Raw genomic sequence first — 18,497 nt, forward strand, 5'->3', positions numbered from 1 at the left:
AGTCCTCTAAGCTTTTCTGCTTTCTTGTAAAAAGGAGTTCTGCAAAATAAAAATGAATAAGAATAATGAACTCCATTATTGGCTCGTTTCTCAACCCAAAGTCCCATCACCCTTCACATGGCCCTCCAAGGACTTTATAAAAAGGGATGTGGGCATGGTCCCCTCCTCCTAAGAATTATTGGAGTGAGAGCATGCTTGGGGTGGAGTAAAAAGGTAAGAGGTTTTCCCATCACCCTTCACTCGGTCTCGGCCACGCTGGTGGAGGCCGCGGCCTCAGGGCCGCGTGGTTGAGGCCGCGTGCCTCGATCGCGCGTGGGTCCTACTGCATTCTTAAATTTTTTTTTTCCTGCCTTTCTAACTAATTTAATTTTTTTTTTTTTTTACAGGCTTCCCATAAAGCACGAGGGACTCCAAGCGGCGCTTTCAAGCTCAACAAGGGACGGACCAGCTCCCTCATAAGGGTTCTCTCGCGCATTCCCTTTCATTTTTGGAATTCTTCTCATCCACCGGTATTCCTTTGTCTCTCTTCTCTTATTTTTCTGTAGTTTTTCATTGTCTCTCTTCCCCATATCACGCTGTTTTAGTAAGTTGATCCCCATGACCTCCTCTAGTAACTCGGATGGGAATAGTTCGGACTCTTCTAGCTCATTTTCCCAGTCTGGTATGCAAATAGGAGACGCTGGGACCTCCCGGCCCCATCTTGATGCGTCCTCTTTTGATAACGATACTAACCTAAAGTTAGAGCTCCACAATAATGGTCTCCCTGATGACCTAACTCCTGCTTATTCTTCCTTGTCCGAGAATGAGATCCCCGGGTTAGCCCAAAAATATCATCTCCCCACCAAGGGCTACTGGTACTCTGCACCCTCCAGACTTAGAGCCCATTAATCCCCTCATGGGGGTTTAACCATCTATGAAGCCTCTCTTGAAGCCAAGTGTCGGATCCCTTTCGAAGTCACCCTAACTGAGATCTTCGCCTTGTAGGGTTATCTCCTTCTCAACTAGTGCCCAATGGGTGGAGGAACTTAGTCTCTTTCGTTATATGCTGCCGGGGGAGAGGTATCGTCACTAAAGCCGAGCTCTTCTTAAAATTATTCCGCCTTGTATGTGTTGATAAATCCGAATTTCGCTACTCGTTCATGGCATACCCCGACTGTAAGTTTCTCGTAGACACCCCGTCATCTTTGAAAGGTTGAAAAAATCAATATTTTTTCATGGGATCTTCCTCCGCTACTATGGGTGTGCCCAGTGCCCGGCGTCGGCCTCCCTGTACAAATTTTTCACTTGAAATGTCCCCTTTAGAAAGGAGGGATGCTGAGCTGTTGATGGGTTTGGAGCACGTCAGTACTGCCAGATTGATTAACGAGCAAACTCTGTCTCTCGGGGGTGTGTGTCGGTACCCCTGTCCAGCAGCCGACATTCTCTTAGGTTGATTTTTTCAATCCTCTCGTTCTGCTTTATGTCTCCCATTTATGCGTACTTCTTTATCCTGACCCTTGATCTTCTTTTGTCATGCTTTGTAGCCAAGATGATTAACGACGCAGAGCTGTGGGGGACCGATAAGCAGGCCGCTAAAGAGGCCAAACGGGCCCAAAAGAATGCCAAGCGACATACCTAAGACTCTCGGCTCCCACCCAGGCACAAAAAATCGAAGGCCTCTGGGTCACACTCTTCTTTGCCCCGAGCCGAGATAGGGGGCTCCCAAGGCCCTGATGCTCTTTCTAACATGGTCGAAGGGGAGGCGTCCATTCCCGCCCGGGCTCTTCACTGACCAGACTGGAATATTCATGAGTCAGACCACAGCAGCGAACCCTGGGTGGCGACTCAGCTTATTCAGGGTCTACCCACTCAGGCAGACATTGAGGGGGCCGCGGATTTGACTTCGGAGACCTTGGAGTCGTGCTACTGCCAGGGCTTGGTTCAGGTTAGTCTCTTGGTCCTTTATCATGGAGAATTTTTGGTTCCCTCATATTCTAATATTTGCTATTTGCATACAGAGTATTGTCGCTCAGAACGAACTCCAGAGACGAATGGCGAGGAACTCCCGCAAAATGCTCGAGTTGGATAATGCCCTTGCTGAGTGCCATAGGACCGTCGAGCAGCGAGACGAGGATCTGAGGGCTCAGCATCAACGAAACGCGGAGCTGGAGGAACGCCTCCAAAGCCTTGAGATTAGCCGCCATGCAACGGAGGGAGAGTTGGGGCAGTTTAAACAGCGTGTTCGGGAGCTAGAGGAGAGATATGGAAACCCCACCCAGCTTCCCGAGGTGAAAGAGTTTATCAGACATGAGTTGCAGGGTGTCTGGAAGAAAGGCTTCATTCGGAGCAAGGAGGAAGTGCGACAAGCCTACCCTGACCTCGATTTCTCCCCCGTCAGACCTATGGAGGACGTGATCGCAGAGCTCACCCGGGCATCATCCTCCAAAGCCCTTGCCATTGAATCTGAGGAGTCCGAAGAAGAAAACTAGTTATTAGTTCTAGGTTCATATGTACCTTTTTGTCATGATCTTGAGTGGTACTAGACCTTTGATCATTTGCTAAATAAAATGCCTCGAAGTTATGCCCTTTTTTGCAATAGTTCGAGTTGGGTGGTCTTTGTTATCTAATTTCTTGCACATCTTTCTGTAATTCTCATGATGATGGATGCCGTTCTACTTGGTTCCTTTTAATTAGGGGTGGTCCCCTGGGTCACATCTGCCCCTTTTATTTTTAGCCCTCTTTCACTCCGGTATGGAGGTGAGGACTTAAGAGTCTCCTCCGGGACCCCTTAGGTCGGCTTCTTTGGGGGTCATTTCCCCCCCTCTTAGCCTTTCTTTCCTTTTTATTTTAGGGGTGGTCCCCTAGGACCATATCTGGTCCCTTACTCTTCCTTTTTTTTTTATCTTAGGGGTGGTCCCTTAGGACCATATCTGGTCCCTTGCTCTTTTTTTTTTTTTATCTTAGGGGTGGTCCCCTAGGACCATATCTGGTCCCTTGCTCTTTCTTCGTTCTCGCTATCTTTGATGACGAAAAGACTCAAAAAGTCTCTTTGGAGGTTTCTAAGGTCAGAGGAAAATAGTTCCTTCCTCTTCACCTCTTTTTTTTCGTTTTATATTCTGTAGAATAAAAAATCTGCACATGTGAAAAGAAACATAATGAGATTTTATTGGGAAAAATACGCAGCTCCAAATTCCTTGGGGTAAACCCTTGACCACTCCTGCACGATACCCCTAGCAGTGTTGATAGATGCCATGTAGCACTCCCGGGCGAACTTTAGGTCTCCTCTGACTTCGCCAATCCCCGCAATAGTAGGGAACTTAAGCACCATGTGGTAAGTGCTCGGCACGGCCCGTAGAGCATTTAACCCCGATCTCCCCAAGATCATATTGTAGGCCGAGGGGACCTCTGCTACCAAAATGTCTAACATAACCTGGGCAGACCGAGAACCCTCTCCCAGAGTTAACAAGAGCTGAAACATACCGTCCGCATATACCACTTCCCCGTCGAATCCAATTAAAAGAACCCGAGTTGGCTTCAACTGTTCCATCTGGTATCCCATGCCCAAGAAGGCCTGTCAATATAAAACCTCAGAGGAGCTCCCCGGGTCCACAAGGATCCGCCGAAGCTCCCATTTTCCCAACTTCGCTGTGATGACCAGCGGATCATTAGAAACCAGATACCCGGGCAAGTCGTTATCTGTAAAAGAGATAACGTCCCCTGGCTGAGCCCTCTTAACTCCAACGTGTCGATGTAGATCAGAACTTTCTCCTGACTCCTTGCCTGGCACCATCCCAGCGGCTAAAGTATGAAAAATTAAATGTTGTAGAGGACTTCCCTCCCTCTGGCGACTCTCTCTTCTAGGCGGAGTTCTGGTCCTGCGCCTTTCCTGGGATCTACCACGTTTACAGGGAGGGCTCCTTGATCTCCGACGTTCGCCCCTTTGTGGCTCAATATCCTAAGCCACGAATCTCCTTAGGAAACCTCGATTGATGAGCTCCTGAATCTCCTCTTTCAGCTGATGGCACTCCTCCATGTCATGTCCATGATCTCGATGGAATCGACAATACTTGTCTTTACTTCTTTTGTTAGCCGGGGCCTTCATAGGTCTCGATTTTTTCAAGTAATCCTTATTCTCAATTATAGCCAGGATCTCTGCCCGAGGAGTATTAAGTAGGGTGAACCTGACTGGACTCCATCGGGGGCCCGACCTTTCCCCCCGATGACCTGGTTTATCTTTCGGCTTCTGCTCCATATTTTGACTTTTCTTCTCTTTCTTATCCGAGTATTCAATTCTCTTGGCCCGCATTACCTCCTCGACATTAATGTACTTGGTGGCTCGGCTTAGGATCTCCGTGAACGTCTGGGGAGGCCGCTTAGCCAGTGACTGAGTAAAAGGACCAGCCCTCAAGGCATTCTGAAAGGCCACCATGGCAATACTCTGATCAAGATTCTCAATGCTCAATGCCTCCATATTAAATCTAGCCACAAAATCTGTTAATGACTCCCCTTGGTTCTGCTTGAGATTCACAAGAGTCATGGTTGATCTTCAGTGCCTCCGGAGGGGAGCGAAATGCGCCAAGAACTTGTTCCGAAGCTATCCGAAATTAGCAATCGACCAGTGCGCCAAGCTTGAGTACCAGGCTCGTGTATGTCCTTCCAAAGTGGCCGGGAAGACTCTACACCACATAGCATCAGGTGTTGCCTGGACCATCATGTGAGAGACGAAAGAGATTCAAGTGGTCAGCAGGGTCGGTTGTGCCTCCATAGGGCTTGATGGTAGGGATTCGGAGGTGCTCGGATGGAATAATCGACATGATCTCCCAACTTAATGGCTGATTGGAAACAATGTCATATGGCTCTTCCTCCCTCTGTCTCAACTCTGCAACCTCCCTCTCCAAATGCCACAGACGCCTTTCTCGCTGAACCCCTCCGGCTCGGGCATACTCGAGACCAGAGGACTCCTCCTCCTCTAAGCTCGGCCTCCTATACTCGTCACGCCTGGAGGGTCCGCTCCTTCTCTCTTCTCGATGGGACTCCCTCCCATCACGAGGGGACCCGCCACCTTGGAATCTAGAGCGGCGGTCCCCTTGGTGCCGACTATCGTGGTTGGAGTGCTCCCCTTGCCTCACCTCTGGAGGCTGCTGTTGGGTCAAAAAGGTGTTGAGCAACTCTGTCAAGCGTTGGACCTGTCCCTCTAACTGGGCGACACGATCTTGTGATGGCGAGTGATCTGGGGGATGACCCCCTACGGGTCCACTCTCCGGTGGTTGGTGTTGACTCTGATCTAGGACAAGTTGGGTACTAGCAGCTCGCGATGGATTTCTTCTTGTTGCCATAATGGGGGGAAACTTGAGCTCGTCTAAGGTACTCAACGAACAAGAGCAGATAGAGTAATCGGCCCCACGGTAGGCGCCAAATGATGATACTGGACCGATCACCGAGGTCTGCCTCGAAGCAAGTACTTGGAAGGGCGGGGCCTTTAATCCCCCGGGAGAACTCTGACGCTCAAGTCAGTAGAAGAAGAATATCCGAAATGAAAAATCACACAATAGTCAGATCTTCTATACCTGTAGAAGTTGACCGCTATTTAAAGATAGCGTAGAGCATACCCTGAAGAGATAAGATAACCTCTGAATAATGGAGATAATCTCGATTGACCGAGTCAGTCTCGTTCAAAATCAAATATGGATTGAAGATCTAGATGACACGTGGTGCTTCCTGAGAGTGCCACATGGCGGCACCGAGTTGGTATACTCCGAGGGTAGTGTAGTAATTTTTCCCTTAGTAAAATATCCCCTCATCATCCATTATTGGACATTACCAGCTCTACGCATGGTAACCTCTGGTGAGCCTTGTTCCCGCTCAAATGCTCCCTCCAGAAAAAATGTTTTTGTCTTCTTGGTTAGGTGTTGTGTTTCCAGGTGTTCTCCATTGAAGAAGTGGAGCTGTTATGCAATGACTTCTCATGTTCACTACTTGCAGAAGAGAATATATAGTTGTTTTCATATTTACGGTTTGAATTTCAATGTGCAACACTGGGACTTGAAACCCCAGTCAAGTGTTCAATTAATTGTTGAATTTTGCCTTCTTAAATTCTTACTATTTGAATGGTGCATCTTCTAATAACTTCAAACCTCATTCTCAATCTTCTTCTTCTTCATCCCAGTCTAACCCATGCTTTATCTCCCTCTCTCTTACCTGCAATCAGAAATCTTGAATTGCAAATCTGAAATCAACCCGGCCCCTCACGTCTCATTACTGCTGCCATCTCGCCAGGGTCGCCAGAGATGCACCAGACCCTTCTCTGTCTTCTTCTTCTGCTGCTGCTTCTTCTTCATTATTTGACCAACATTGCAGTGTCCCTTTTTAACTCCAGTAGCAGTAGTCACCATCACCGATCTAAAGGCTCTCACTTTAGGGTTTAGAATTTAGTCTAATTTAAATTAGTATATATCATCGGGCCTTTTTATTGTTGATTGATCTTAAATATTGTTTTTATCTTTTGTAAGTCTAATCCTAAGTGTTTGTTCTTTCTTTATATATTCGTTCTTTATTTTTATATTCTTACTAGTTTCTCAATAAACATAAAGCTGTCGTAATTGTATTTTTAGTTATCTAAGTGCCATTGCATGTAACCTGAACAGTTTTTGTCATTAATGAATAACAATAATCATTACAATTTTTCCTATTTGTGTTGATGTGTCTGAATCATTTATAGATATTATTTAAAACTAATACTTCCTAAAAGTTATTGTGGTTGTGCTCGATATATCATATGTTTGCGGGGAGACACATGAGAAGGTATGATTTTGTGGATGACATAATTGCTCAAGCCATTTGGAAGATTAAAGTCAGGAAAATATGCATATGGACGGAGACGGATCCAGGGAACAAATAGGCAGTGAGCTAAGAGGGAAGGGCAGAGAGTTGGGTGGGATGGCCAAGTGTGGTGCGTGCGCACACACATATACATCATTTTTGTTAGAATAATACGATTCATAATTCAAATAGTATGATTCAACTCGATTCATATAAAAATTGAGTCCAATCTATAGAATAAATGTAAAATTTCTTAGAATTATACAATTCACGATTCGAATTATACGATTCAACTGAATTCATATAAAAATCAAGTCAAATTTATAGGATAAATCTAAAATATTTTAGAATCATACAATTCAACTCGATTTATATAGAAATCGAGACAAATCTATAGAATGAATAAAAAATCGCTTAGAATTAACTATGAATCAGACAAATCACATGATTTGTCTAATTCATCTGATTCGTGCGACTTCGTCTGCATTTACAATTTAATCAAATATTTATTTGATTTGGCTATCTTTGAAGACAAAGAAGATGATGAAAATGATGATGCTCTTGAACTTGAAGATGAAGATGATTGATAACTAGTGAAAATTATGGACAATGAAGTTTATTAGTAATTTAATAGTTGTAAGTTTTTTTTTTTTTTTTCCTAGCTTGTTATTTTAAAATTAGTTTGGTTTGGTGCAATTTGAATTTAAAGGCAACATGAATATACTTTTGTCTTTTGGTATAATTTTAAACTTAACAAATATATTTAGAACTATTATTTATCTATTTATATTTAAAAGAATTGATCATGATGGGCACACTATTTATTTTCTATTGATATATATTATTTATAGTTGAAATTGAGAATGTGTACTGAATTTTACAATTCGATTCGATTCTCGATTCACAATTCATAAAATAAGGGTTTCGATTCTTGATTCGAATCTCGATTTAACAACTATGATATATATATATATATATTGATGTTTGAGGAGGTTGGCACGGACTAAAACGTAGACCAACCCTCTCCTGAATCCGCCCCCGCCCCCGCCCCTGCACATAGAACATGCATGCCAAGGTTCAAAGTTGGTGAAGAGGTCTTATTGGATAAGAAGTTACCATTGTGTGTATAGATTTGTTATATGACTATTGTTTTTAGTTAATTGTTCTATTTTTAAGAATCTTTTATTAATTCTTCTATTTTTATTTGCTTTCAATTGCAAATCTTAGGGTGGCTAAAAAGGGTATTAATCCATAAATTTAAAACATTTATGATTGAAGGAAAAGTATATATATGATCACAAACTTTGGTGTAGTGGAAAATAGTAGTTTATAGTATATACAGACCTACCTATGCATGCATACAAGCTTAGATTCCTATACTTGACACATGAGGACATGGGAGTGAGGATATGGGAATTTCACTATATGGCTTTGTGTTGTGTTATGAGGATGTTGTGTCAATCAATCCACCTAATGAAAGATACTTAATTGGTATGTAACTATCAATTTTGATTTCGGTTCTCTTATTAATTATATTTTAAATTATGTAAGTATCGGTTTAAATTTTAGATGTTAGTAGTGAGGTAAAGAGTGTTAGTGAAATAAAAAACATTACAAAAGACGGAAGGACTAGAAAGATGCTAAATTGAATTGGAGGATCGGAGTAGATTGTGATAAATTAACCGCTTAGATAACGTTTGTTAACCAAGATATAGATCGAAAAATGTGAGATATAAAAAATATTTCAAACAAAAGTATTTTCTATTGTATTTGTTAAATTTTTTGAAAAAAAGTTTCATGATTTATTATTTCGAACTTTTAAGATAAATTCATCTCTTTCTCCATTCGGATAACTTATGTTGAATTTTACAGATAAGTTATCTTGATATAATCTTATCTTACTCATTTTAATGAATACTATCTTATAGTATTTTATATTTTGAATTCACATTGTGTCTAATTAACTTTTTACAAAAAAATAATGTATATCTTTCATTTAGTGAGAAAAAAATTGAATTGCCCTTGAAATGGATTCATTCCTGCAGGGTAAAAGGATTCAAGAGCTAGTTGCTGTCCTCTTACAATTTTGTAGGATCAAACCTTCAAAGGTATGTACTAGGTACAATTCAATTATACTATTTTTACCATATATTTGCATTTTTCATGATTTGATTTGGGTAACTATTTTAGCCCAATTGCAACTGTCAAACTCAGTGTTCACTACAAGAATGCTAATAAATGCAAATATACCAGAAATTGTGTAGTTCAGAAGCAAGTATTATTGTTCAAATATTCCCCCTCTTTGGTACGTCATTGTTATCCTAATATCATTTATCATTTGTTCATCAGATTACTCAATGAAAATTCTTCGCACACAATCAAACTAATTAAGCCAATTCTCATCTCAATCGTCCTATTCGTACATGGATGATTTCCTCTAGCTAAGTGAGAAGAAAACACTTGATGATATTCGCTAGTCGATCTATAAGTGTACATAAACTAACTTAATTAGTTTAAATTATAACTCCTTCATGTTAGTACTTCATTAATTCTACTCGTTTTTTCATTCATTAACCTTTTCCAACAGGTCTGCGGACTGCAGTTGTATCACACTATTAACAATGCTAAGCATCGAGACAGAATACAACAGGTTCTGTAACTCTTGCAAGAAATCTACAAAGAAGGTTAAAACTTTCATCTCCAATCTGATGAGTTATTAACTTTGTGCATTATGGCTCAATTAGATATGATGCTAATCCTCTTTAGGATTCAATTTGCAATTTTAGTTTTAATTTTTTTTTTTTTTTTTTTTGGGGGGGGGGGGGGGGGGGGGGGGGCTGAATAAGGGTTCAGGACTAAAGCTTTAGGAACAAAATCTAAAAGGACTAGCAAAACATATAGCAAGAAACTATCTTATTAAGAGAGTTACATGTTAGGACTTCATACAAAAGGAAACCAACAAAATACAAGAAATTAGACAACCTCTTGCAAGGGATTGGTCGAGGAAAAGCAGAAGCAAGCATAGAGAGCTCGAAAACGAAGGACAAAGATTTTATGTTATAGTCGAAAAGCAATTGAATGCTTGATGCAATATAAATTATCAATGTATCATAAGAAAAAACTTCATACAAAATTTTGTTACCATCTACAAGTGGCTTCATATTCTTTCATGAATCATAGGCAATCCTAGGAAATTCCATATAATGATTGCCCAAAAATATTTCATGGCATGAAATTTCACCTTGAGGTGAGTTCACTAAACTTAGTACTGTCACGAAAGGATCGATTTCAGATAAAACAAGTATTGGAGGAAGAAAACATGCATTGAGAAAGATACTTATAATCTCAAGTTCTCAACTATCAACATACAACTTTTAGAAATATAGAGAAAAATTACCTTCTTGATGATCTTTCAATTTGAACAATTCTTGTTCAACTTCATGATTTGGGCTTCTATATAACTACAAGAAGAAAAATAAAATAATTACTAACGATAGGAAGAGAATTGATTAGTAGCATGCATTATGCATTAAAAGTTTTACTAAAACAACAATTCTAAAATCGATTTATTTGTCCAAAAACAATTGCCGCTGAAAAGAAAGTAAATTTTATTATCAATATATACCTTTTCTCCATTATCAAACAACAATTTCCCCTTTCAAATTGTTCTGATTCTCATAACTCTATGCAAGAATAATAATAATAATAATAATAATAATAATAATAATAATAATAATAATAATAATAATAATAATAATAATAATAATATGTTTTTTTTATAACAATTTATAAATATACATATGGTTGCCAGTGACTTAATTTACTTTAAGCATCCCTTCTTACAAAGTAGTAGATCTCACTTGCAAGTTGCGAATCCTTATATGCATGCTCATTTGCAATTCCAATACTTGGAAAGTTATTCATTCCATTTTGTTAAGCTTGATGACCTTTGAATTAGATGGATGCACATCTGCTGCCATTTTCCATCCAATACACTTACAGACTTTAAGCCATAACAGATCCACTATATACACTAACAAATAATTAAAATACATAGAGAAAGCACCAGACCAAATGCCTATTTGTTAGGAAATTAACTTTCACAATTGATTGAAACTAAGAGGAAGAAATTATAAATCTAACAAACACTATTCAAAAATAATAAAGCATAACGACTGTAACGACCCGTTGGTGGGTCTAAGAGTTATTAATATTTTATTTATAAGCATTGGAAATTTTGCCTCTATTAAATCAAATGTGAGAAATATTTTATGTGACAAATGAATGTAAATAAATTATGTGTTAAATTAATGGATTGAATCGCCCATTTGGGCCTAAGCCCATGTATTAGTGGGTTGTGTTTTAATTAAATGGGATCGATATTGATTGGGACCTAGGATGGAAATGGGCCACTTGGAATTTGACCATTGAAATGGGCTTTGAGCCCATGTGTTTGAAGTGGTATGTATTAATGAGTAATGAAATAAATGGAAATAATATGGATTGGGGTTTGAAAATTGGTTAGGCCCATGTGAAATTTTGTTGTATTAAATGAAGTTATAAAGTTGGCTCATTGGGCCAAATATGTGTTGAATTATTGATTTGGGCTTGAATCCAATTGCAAATTGTGTTTTAAATTAAATGAAAATAAGAATTGTGTCAATTGTTAAAGATGACCTTACTTTTTGAATAAAGGTGAGGGTAAAAAGGAGATTGCATAATTGGTTTGATAAAGAAAATAAGAAAAAACCAAAATGTCCAAAATGGGTGTAACGATCCGTTAGGGGGTCCAGGCGTTTTCGTATATTTTATTATGAATTCAAAATTTTTACTTTAATTAATTGAGAATTGAAAATATTTTTTTTATTTATGGAATAAAGTGTAAATGGAAATAATAATTTGGTAGCCCATCTAAATGGGATTCAAAAATGTGGGAAAAATTCAACTAAATTGGGCCATTGAGATGTGTTTAGAATTTTAATTATATTATGAATGAGTCTAGGTGTTTTATTATTTAATGGCAATTTAATGGTATTTTAAATGTAGATCTAAGTATTTCAATATTTAATAATAAATTGCTCTGATGGCATAGAAATAATTTTGGATTGTATAATTTTATATTATGGTGCATGTGATCGTGAAAATAAGTATATGAGTTTAATTTTTAAGAAATTGAAAAATAATGTAATGGGCCTCATCTAATTAGTTAATGGGTTTGTGGGTTTATCAGGTGAGCTAAATAAATTATTGGGTTGTGCCCAAGTAAAGAACTTAAATTTTATTATGTGAATAAGAAAAAGGAATAGTTAAATAAAAATAGGTGTCAGTTGCCAATGATGCCCGTGGTATTTCTTTTGACCATTGTAAACGTAAGGGGCAATCAGTTAATTCGGCGAGGATGCAGCATGCAGGCCTGCAACCCTCTCCTTTTTCCCTCTGTTGCACCCGAAGCTTTCCCCTTCCATGTAACCTTGCCAACGTCCAACTTTTTCACTTGTCATCTTGTTTTCTTAGTTTACATCTTCTTATTCAATATCTTTCTTTTTCTTCTTCTTCATGGTTCATTTGTTATACTGCATGCGTTGTTTCCATTACGTTGGGGGACCCTTTTGGATTTTTGAATCTTCATCAAGCAAGTTCTTTTTCTTGAACCACTCTTTTACTTTCATTTCATTCTTCCATTCGTGAGTTCTTTGATCATAAGAGTTATGCATTTGGATATTCACTTGAACTATTCTTCTTCTCCATTTTCTGTAAATATACTGTTCACATATATATATATATATACATATATACACCCAATTATATATTCCCTTCTAATCTAGCGTTGGATCACCCAGATTTTCATTATTTTCAATTGGGATTGTTTTCCCCAATCTTCTTTCGAAATGGTGTAACCATAAGTATTGCTTGTGTTATATATATATATGTATAAATCATTATCTTCATAAGTGAGTTGCAGAATCATTTTGCAGTCATTCGAATAGGCAATGACATATCCGAATGAGTCTTGGAAAGTCATGTGAGTAACATCTGGATGAGTGTGTGTCTCATCCGAATATATATATCAACCCATCGAATGCTACCCTCCAAAGATAGCCATATCTGGATAGATCACCATAGTAGCAACTTCAAACCCAATTTTGACCTTGATAAATTCATAATATCTTAAAACTAAAAACACAAAAGTTCACTACAGGAAATAAGATTTTTAGTGGAGGCCAAAGTCATCACTAAAAGCCCAAAAAGTCATCACTAAAAGTATTTGTGACAGTCAGACAGACCGTCACAAGTCGTCACTAATACCCTCGTCACTAATGTAATTAGTGACGATAAATGTGACCGTCACTAAAATTAGCCCATTAGTGACAGCCATATATGACCGTCACTAATATAATTAGTGCCCATAATGTTGGCCGTCACTAATGACAACTCATTAGTGGCCATAATATTGGCCGTCACTAATGGAAGCCCATTAGTGATCGTCATACGTGGCTGTCACTACATGTTGGCCCTCACTAAAATTTATATTTTTAATTTTTAAAAAATTAAAATTTTTTTCCATTAAAACATTTAAAAAATAATATATATAATTAAAAATATATATTCTTAGATTAATTATTAAATTAACCTAATTAATCTAAAATAATTTTATTCTAATATAATTTAAAACTAGAATTATAAAAATTATAAAATTTGTATTTATAAATTGAAAATTAATATTCAACCAAAATATTAATAATATTTATAATATTATACTGATTGTTACATAAAAATAGCTACAAAAAGTAATCGTTACCAACACTAAGCAAGTTAGGCTAGTAAGTCAATTGTAGATTATGCGTTGATTTATATGAATTACACTCAATTTAAGTCAATCACATAAATTAGAACATATTCATATATACAATGAGTCAATCACATGAATTAGAATATATTCATATATACAATCAGAAAACAACATGAGATGTTATTGAATTTTTATACCATGCATGACTAGTTAATACGTATTCACCGAGCACATAACACGACATCAAATTTTTGAATTGTTCAACTAGATAATTCAGTGACCTCGTTATCCATTAAGAAAGTCATCGAACGGGAATTTAAGACTAACTTCCAACAAATCTAACTTAATTACTGGAAATTATTTAATTAATTATATTCTTTATTTAATATAATTTCTAGAAAAAATCCAGTAATCTCCCCTTTAACTGGACTGCACCACCTGTAAGAAAAAAAAAAACACAAAAAATATTATAATATAATTTCAACGAACAAAAAATGACATTTTTATTGATATTATAACAAAAAAATATATTAATAAAAAATAAATTAAATTAGAACCTGAAAATGAAGAACCGACCCTTAAAATTTCACAGAGTGAGATTGCCCAAAGGCCCATTAATGAGCTGCAAAATAAAGAACAATTAATTATATAAAATTATTAAAAAATATTAAATTTTCAAAAAATTAATTAAATTATAAAAAAAATTAGAATATTATAAAAATCAATTCTACTTAACTTAAAAAAAATTACCTATAGCTTCCAAATGACCTGCAAATACAAAAAACAAATTATAAACATTTTCACAATTTAAATTTGTGAACTTTTGATTATAAACATTACCTAAAATAATTGATGACATTTCAATAACTTTGATAAGTATAGGAGATGTTACCACAATGACGGTAACTAGTGTAACAGCCCACCTCTTCAGGGCGTGTTATACCTTAGGAAATTTGGGTCTTTTTTTTTTTTTTTAATTTACATTGCTCTCGAAATTTCCTAAGACCTATCTAGTGCTAGACGAGATATTTACACTAGAAAATAAATACAAAGCAAAAACTGAATCGAATCTGCTCATGTCAATACATACATGAATAAATGAACATAGCATTTATTACAAAGTTATTACATAAGTGCCTGAAAATAAAACAAATGTACTTAATTCTTAAACTATTCATATTACAACAAAACATGGCACATTTCCTCGTTTCTTGACGTCTCGCGTCACTACACATCTCCAACCCCGGTATCACCACTGCAAGTCTCGACTGGAACGTTGAATGTTCTAGAGGCGAACCCAAGTTAGATGATGAACCATCTAAGTAAGGGTACATAATGTTATGTCATGTGTGTATGTAATGTTTTTTCTCGTAGGTGTCAACTGCACCCCTCATGCTACCTACCATTTTAGCGGCCACCTCTTTCGAAGCCGAAGTGTATGGGTGCACCTTTGGTAAGGTAACGGTGCCAGTTCGTACTCCCTACAGCCTCATATGCGTGTGATCAATGGCATCAACGTGTATTTATGCATTTCATAATCATGTCATAGATGCAGTCTACGTGTTGAGTACATATCATAGCATGTCAATATGATGAAAGCATTCTCGAAGATAAACATTTATAACCTACTAAGTTTGAAACGGTACACTTACAGCTAAATTGTCTCGAAAAGCATGTTGACCTCGAAAATCGTGTCGAGCGGCTATTGCTCAATATTCTCGTCCTCAAGGGCTACTAAAACATTAAATTTATTTTTAGAAAATTATTTTACTATTTTTCATAATTTCTTCAATTTTTTTTATTTCTAAGCCTTATCTCTTCAAAATTACATAATAATTATCTAGACTTCCAAAAAATCTAATTTCTTTTTACTAATATTCCTTAAATAATATTTCTAGTATTCTGAAATTTTCCAAATTAATTTCCTATTTTTTCTTATTTTCATAATAGAAAAACTATTTAAATAAATGACTAATTTAACATTTTCCAGAATAATTTTCACAAAAGCATAAACAATATTCCAGATTTAATGGAAATTTTTTCAAAATTTTATTTCTTTTATTTTTTACTTTTTTCTTTATTTCTTTTCTTTTCTTTTTATTTTTTTCTGGCGGGCGCGTGCGACCACACGCCCGACCCCCCCTACAGGTCATTTTCTCCAGCGGCCTTCTCGCCACCGACGATGTTGCTGCCTCCCAAAGCTTCAAAAGAAGCTTCTGATCCCCTAAATTCCGACCCCCCGATCTCGATAACAACTTTAGATTTGCAAAAAAACATAGCAAAAATACCTCAATTTTGTGTTTGAAGCCTCAGCTCCTGCGACTTGCAACTTTCCGGCGAGTGCTCGATTCTCCCTCCTTGCTGCTCCGTTGGCCACCAAAATCACCAAAAAGTTTACCCACGACTCAAAGACCAAGACTCCACTCTCAAATCCTCTCAACACTGCCCCAAATGCCCGATCTTAGCTATGAAATTTTTGGATGAATGGGATTTGCGCGAACTCGGCTATTTATAGCCAAAACTCCATCGCGAACGTCCTATCGAGGCACCCACGTGCCCTAGAAGCTATTACTGACGTCTTTGGGAGCATTTAAAGCTCCCCTTACCCCTTATCGGCCGATTGCAGGCACGGCCATGCTTTGGCCGTGCGCCTGCTCCAGATTTTCGACAATTTTTTCCTTTTTCTTTTTTATACAGATATACATACATATATACATATACACCTTTATAATATACATACATACTTACATACGAATTTATATAATATACTTATCATAATACAAAATCCCATTACAAAATTATAATATTTTTACTATATACCTTATATACACATATAACAGTAAGAAAATACTTATAATTTCTGGTACATAAGCATTATAATTTCACACCATGATTTAGGTTAATTAAATCACACACAACTTACCCTATTGATTAAAATTTCCAATAACTTCTTTAGGGGTCTCAAAACACTAAATTTTCGATTTATTTTTTACGATACCTAACGGTATTACAACTAGCAGTCAGGTAATTGGCAAAAGCTTGGTGAATGTTTGTGGTAGTGAAAGGTGTATGACTGACACTAAAGTAAATGGCAGACAAAGTAAAGGCTCTAGCCATGAAAAACAATAGGATAAAAGTATGACATGGATGTGGCTCGTAGAATAGATTTCTAATGATGTACTGGTGCTGTTTCTTTTGGTTGTTGAATCCCACTTCGATTGATCAATGCGGGAAATTTCAAATCCTCCTTACTAATAGAATCCAAATGAGCTTTGGACTGATAAGAAGACCCATTCAATTGGCTAGAAACTCGAACAACAAGATATTCTTACAAAACTAAATGGTTAATTAAAAATGTGATAGCTATAACGGCAGCCAAATAAGGAATAAGTGTCACTTAGACAACAGAAGAATAAAATGTAATCTTAAAAAAGAAACTAGAGACAATTTATATCTATCAGTTCTCTCTTTCTTTTCACGGCACAAAAATAAATGCACTCTTCCTTTTAGGCCCCTTCTCATGATGCGCCAACTCACTAAATTTGAAAATAGACAAATTTAACTTCCCCCATTCTTCTAACTTCCCAATCCTTCCCATGTTTTTTGTGACTCCTATTTGCTCTAATTACTCTCCAACAAATGACACCAAAATTACTCCTTCACCAAAACATTCTCACATACATCAATTTTCACCTTTAGTAGATAAGAAAACATCATTCAGAATTTGAATTCATAAATTGCTGAAAGTTATTTATTTCAAAAATATTGAAAAGATGAGACAAGATCCTACCTGCCAATAGGTCAGGAAAGCAACGGACTTGATTATTATGAACTTTGGAACTAGATTGAATGGCTGAAGCAAATCTCTGCAAGCTACATAAAACAAGGCCAGTGCATAGAGGGCCAATGAAATATGATATGGTATAGATGATGGTCAGATAAAGATATGACTGGTCTAGACGGAAATTTCCATCATGATATTTCCCTTTCGCATAAAGTATTAACGTGACTGCTACTAAAATGGGCTTGAGTATTACAAACTGCAAACATCCTTGCTTGCATCTCTGAATAAACCGCCTGCACAACTTTTTAATAGTTTCAGAAGTGATTGATAACACATAAAAAGCATGGGACAAGATACACAAATAATGGATCATATTAAAATAAATGGAGGAAAATCATCCTCATGTCTCTCAAATCCAATACCAATCCTTTCAATCATCCCAAATATTTCAAGAATATCACCAGGAATCAACTAAGGAGTGGGGAAATAAGTGCAAATAAAGTCGGGCTCAAAAAAAAAATAACAAACTCATGATTGCAATCAAAATTATTTAAACTCAGGTAATTTATAATTTGCACTATAGATTCTAGTATTTCCAAATTTCAGTAACCCCCAAAATCTCCAGAGTCCTGTGGTTGACACAATAAACTAAAAAATAAATGGAACTTGATTTGGAAATTACTCACCCATCCAATAGAATGGGAGGAAAGCAACACGTCATCAAACACCAGTTTGGCTTCAGAATCCGCCCGCTTAAACTTAATACAATGGCTCCTAGGCCACCCACCCAAGCCAAGCACAATGATAAGATTCTAAATCACCCATGCTTCATATTTGAAACAATATATAAAAAAATCAGGATTCAGTGCTAGAGCCATATAAAAGCTCTTAGAATGAACAAACTTGAAAACAAATGTAAACCTCAGCCGAATCCAATGATGACATATTAATTAGGCTACTAATCAGAACATATACATACAAAACGTTAGGTCGGAGACCAGGAAGCAAAGCTAGAAACTAACTGCAGCTTTGCCTTGGGACAAAACCTGAATCAATTTACAAAGAGACGTGGCAGGCAAAGACAAATCATCAGATTCTGCTGTTTATCCAGTACTCCACGTCCAA

The 18,497-nt window shown here is 37.2% G+C and overlaps 2 protein-coding genes across 2 annotated transcripts; both read right to left on the minus strand.

The window, feature by feature from the left end:
• Positions 1-3,934: 3,934 nt before the first annotated feature.
• Positions 3,935-4,516, minus strand: LOC127809253 (uncharacterized). The gene has a single exon (XM_052348015.1). The coding sequence runs from the start codon at positions 4,514-4,516 to the stop codon at positions 3,935-3,937; it is 582 nt and encodes a 193-aa protein (XP_052203975.1).
• Positions 4,517-14,143: 9,627 nt separating this feature from the next.
• LOC127810312 (uncharacterized) lies at positions 14,144-18,228 on the minus strand. The gene is made up of 4 exons (XM_052349715.1): positions 18,059-18,228; positions 17,379-17,665; positions 14,339-14,356; positions 14,144-14,210 (listed from the first exon to the last, which is right to left on the minus strand). Exons 1-4 carry the CDS (start codon positions 18,091-18,093, stop codon positions 14,203-14,205), a joined length of 348 nt encoding a protein of 115 aa, XP_052205675.1. The 5' UTR covers positions 18,094-18,228; the 3' UTR covers positions 14,144-14,202.
• Between the last annotated feature and the right edge of the window lie 269 nt (positions 18,229-18,497).

This window comes from Diospyros lotus, chromosome 9 (assembly GCF_014633365.1).
Source record: "Diospyros lotus cultivar Yz01 chromosome 9, ASM1463336v1, whole genome shotgun sequence".
Classification (NCBI taxonomy): Eukaryota; Viridiplantae; Streptophyta; class Magnoliopsida; order Ericales; family Ebenaceae; genus Diospyros; species Diospyros lotus.